This window comes from Eurypyga helias, unplaced genomic scaffold, assembly GCF_000690775.1.
Source record: "Eurypyga helias isolate BGI_N326 unplaced genomic scaffold, ASM69077v1 scaffold43908, whole genome shotgun sequence".
Classification (NCBI taxonomy): domain Eukaryota; kingdom Metazoa; phylum Chordata; class Aves; order Eurypygiformes; family Eurypygidae; genus Eurypyga; species Eurypyga helias.
This window is the reverse complement of record NW_010268405.1, coordinates 322-4,023: the sequence shown is the minus strand read 5'-3', so window position 1 is coordinate 4,023 and position 3,702 is coordinate 322. Positions and strand designations below refer to the sequence as shown.

The 3,702-nt window shown below is 39.9% G+C and overlaps 1 protein-coding gene across 1 annotated transcript in view; it reads right to left on the bottom strand.

Moving 5' to 3' along the window:
* Nucleotides 1-1,675, bottom strand: part of POLR3G (polymerase (RNA) III (DNA directed) polypeptide G (32kD)) — a 12,777-nt gene extending 11,102 nt beyond the window's left edge. The window contains exon 1 of the mRNA XM_010157731.1: nt 1,556-1,675. Within this exon, the coding sequence (XP_010156033.1) occupies nt 1,556-1,675 (120 nt within the window). The remainder of the gene's footprint in view (nt 1-1,555) is intronic.
* Nucleotides 1,676-3,702: the final 2,027 nt, after the last annotated feature.

Sequence of the window (3,702 nt, the reverse complement as noted above, 5' to 3'; positions counted from 1 at the left end):
GGAATTCACTGCTTAAAATAATTTCACTGTAAGTCAGTCACCAGCTGTAATACACTTCTGGTCATTGCCCAGTCATTAAACCTAACTCTTGAAATTTTTATCGATCCCAGTTATGCCCCTGGGCTGACTTTGATTTTTTTTTCCTCCTAATGGCACTGGGTTTTCCCTGACAAGTTTAAATGAGTTCTGAAATGTAGTTCACAAAAGGAAGAAAGCATCTTTAACTTCTCCATACATGAGATACACTGGGGCTAGTAATTCTTCTATGAGGCCGATCCTCTGCTGACTGTAACTGCAGAGGCTGTAGCTCACACAGAATTCAATTTCCTTGTGCTTTCAAGCAGACTGCAACAGTCACATTAAGAACAGTTACAGATGGCACAGTATTGGTTAAATCACACAACCTAACTGTAACAGCGGACTAAGGGAATATGTAACACCCAGTTTGGTAAGTAAAAACCCTGGGTGAAATCACCATTCAGAGAGACCTCAGCATAGCACCAATTCCATGTCAAACTTGCATTTGTTCTGTATCATAACCTGTGAGACAGAAAAATTGCATGCACCTTGATCAAATCCTGACATAACTGGGAAGTTCACTTGTATAAAATTGCAACATTGTACAGCTACTTTTCTGCCTCAAAATTGTCCAAGCTTCTCTGGACACAGTCAAAAGATGTTCTTTCTTCCCCTTTAATTTTCAAATACATCCCAGATGCCAAATCTCAATTAAGCTTCCTCAACTACATAAAGTATCTTTCAGTTATTTTCAAATTATTTTCAAATGCTGGCTACTGAGGTACAAGACAATCATCCAAAATCTTTTATGTTTGCATCAACAGTAAATTCCTAAAATCAGCAAATCCATTCACAGCTTCAAAGACTAGTGTAACTCCATTTCAAAAGAATTCAGACATCTAGTGTTTCCACTACTGTAATGTCCAGAAAACCCAATCACAATGAGGACTTTAACAAAGTCCTGGAGAAGAGAAGGCTCCGGGAGGACCTTATTGCACCTTCCAGTACCTGAAGGGGCTACAAGGAAGCTGGGGGTGACTTTTTACAAGGGCCTGTAGTGACAAGACAAGGGGTAATGGGTTTAAATTGAAAGAGGGTAGATTTAGATTGTATATCAGGAGAAGTTTTTCCTGGGGAGGGTGGTGAGGCACTGGAACAGGTTGCCCAGAGAAGCTGTGGATGCCCCATCCCTGGAAGTGTTCAAGGCCAGGCTGGAGGAGGCTTTGAGCAACCTGGTCTAGTGGAAGATGTCCCTGCCCATGGCAGGGGGGTTGGAACTGGATGGTCTTTAAGGTCCCTTCCAACCCAAACCATGCTAAGATTCTGTGAATGAACATCTAGTGAGCCATCTAGCTAAATACAGAATACATCAGTTACCAAAGGGATGGGAAGTAATCACAAGAAAACCAATCATTTACCTTAAATAAATCAAAACTGACCTAGAGTGCTTAGGGTTGTTCATACATTTCACTGCATTAGCTAAACACAAGCGTGAATACACCTGACCTGAACACAGAGTGTGTTCTAAGGTACTTACAGGAAATGGTGGTGGAGGCTTACACATGACATCAGGCAGAGCTGCACCTTTAGCAAAGCCAATAGCCTCAATGTTGAAGGTAAAGGCAGCACGTCCTCTTCCTCTACCTGACCCAGCCATTTGGAGTTACTGAAAATATTAGAGATTTTTTAAGATTTATTTTTGTTACATGTATCAAAATCATGTTTATATTACCTATAAAATTACTGTCTATTATAGATATTGTATTACCTATATAGGCATTGTCTATACTGTCTATATAGTATTGCATTACCTATACAGGTATTGTATTACCTATAAAATTACAGTAATTTTAAAATCACTCTCAAAGATAATTTAAAATAGCAAGCTGTTTTTAACACCTGTCTTAGTTTCCTCCATATACTATAAGTATGCACCTCAAATCAACTCCATTCCCTCATTTCTGTAAGCCTCCCCTGCATGCCTGAAATTACCTCCTAACCTAGGAATTTTAAGCTTTCTTTTTCTAAACCTTAGATGCGCTGACCTGAATTGAATCAGGGTAGAAGAACCAGAAACAAGATTAGAAGAAAAAATAAAAAAGGGAAGGACCCTGAACTTTCTGTGAATGTATTTTTCAGTTTCTGAACTTTTCTTAAAAAAACATAGTGTTCCTTACTCATGGCTTCTTTGTCCTTCAGATTGTTTTTAGTTTTCCTTTATCTTTGTAACTACTTTTGGGTACTGAAAAAAAGCCAAAAGCAGAGAGGCTCAGGGCAAATGTATCAGACTCCTGCATGTCTGCAAGCTAACTGCTGATTGATAAAAGGGGGTTGTTTCTAACTAAAATATTTCACCAAGGATATAAAAGAAAAATAGCCTGAAAAACTTCAGGCTGTATCTCTCCACTTTCACTGTTACACCAGTCTTCATTTCAGGACCGTATGACCCGTGGGTTGGCAAGTAAAGAAAATGTGAGAAACATTTTTTGCAGAGAAGATGTCAAGAAACGGGACCCAAGAGAAGCCTGGCTGCAGAAGCGTGCTACTGCTGCCTCCCCAAGACCATGTAAAGATCAGTTCAAGGCCTCAGCCCAGAAATCCCATCTGCTGTTTACCACTAACTGCAAGGTTACCGAATTGCACCCTGCTCGGTGAGAACGTGCCTGTTGCAGACTTACTGCTGCACCTCTATCACCACATCGGTTCCCAGCACCATCAGCAGGTGGGTGAGACAACACGTTCAAACAGGACATAACAAAACATCACCATACCTACAGCTTCCCATACACTTGTCTAAAATAACAAGGAGTCCATGAGAGAATTATGATTAGAGGCAAAGAAATGCATACTTGAGTCTTCCCCTGAACTCCCCCAAATTGAAGCAATGGCCTTTTTACTCACTGCCAGTGAGAAACAGCTTGATACAAGTGTTTTCCTATTCATTATTTTAGACACGAATAAGGTCTGTTTGGATAAAACAAAATCATATTACATATTTCCACATGACACAGCAGCACAGAAAACAGTCTAAAAATAAGTGGAGAGACCTAAATAAATCATTTTGAGAAAGACAACAAAGCAAAAGCTAAGCCTGAGCATTTAATTAACTGGAAATTAACAGAGAAAAAAGAAATAGCAAACTCACTTGAAAACAGGATGAAAGGCAAGATGTGAGCCTGACAGAAGGGAGACAGATTAAAGATACAGTAAAGCACGAAAGATGGGCAATTGTATTCTCTAGGTGTGAAAAAGGGAACAAACAATGGAAGAGAAAAAATGGACATGTCCAGTTAGCAAGGGGAGGTACACTGTTTGCATTAAATATAGTTAATATAAAGGTTTATTTTTAAAATGGTGCTTTAAAATTAATTCTTGGTAAGATTCTCCTACATAGTGCATTAATCTGATTGGAGGCTTCGGAACTAGCGCTATTTCAACTCCGCACTTCCACTGAGGCGCGTGGGTTTTTTGAAGCGTATTGGTTTATGTCCACTGACACCGTCAAGTGACAGATGATCAGAGAAATCATAAAGGAAAAGCTGAGTTGGACAACAAAGCCACGGAGCATGACAAAGTTACGGTGACACGGCTTTGGCTGCCTAGTGGAGCACCCGGGCACGTTTTTTGTGTTTAAGGATAGTTCGTGTGTCATTTTCTCTACAGATGAGAAGGCGAATTTCAGCC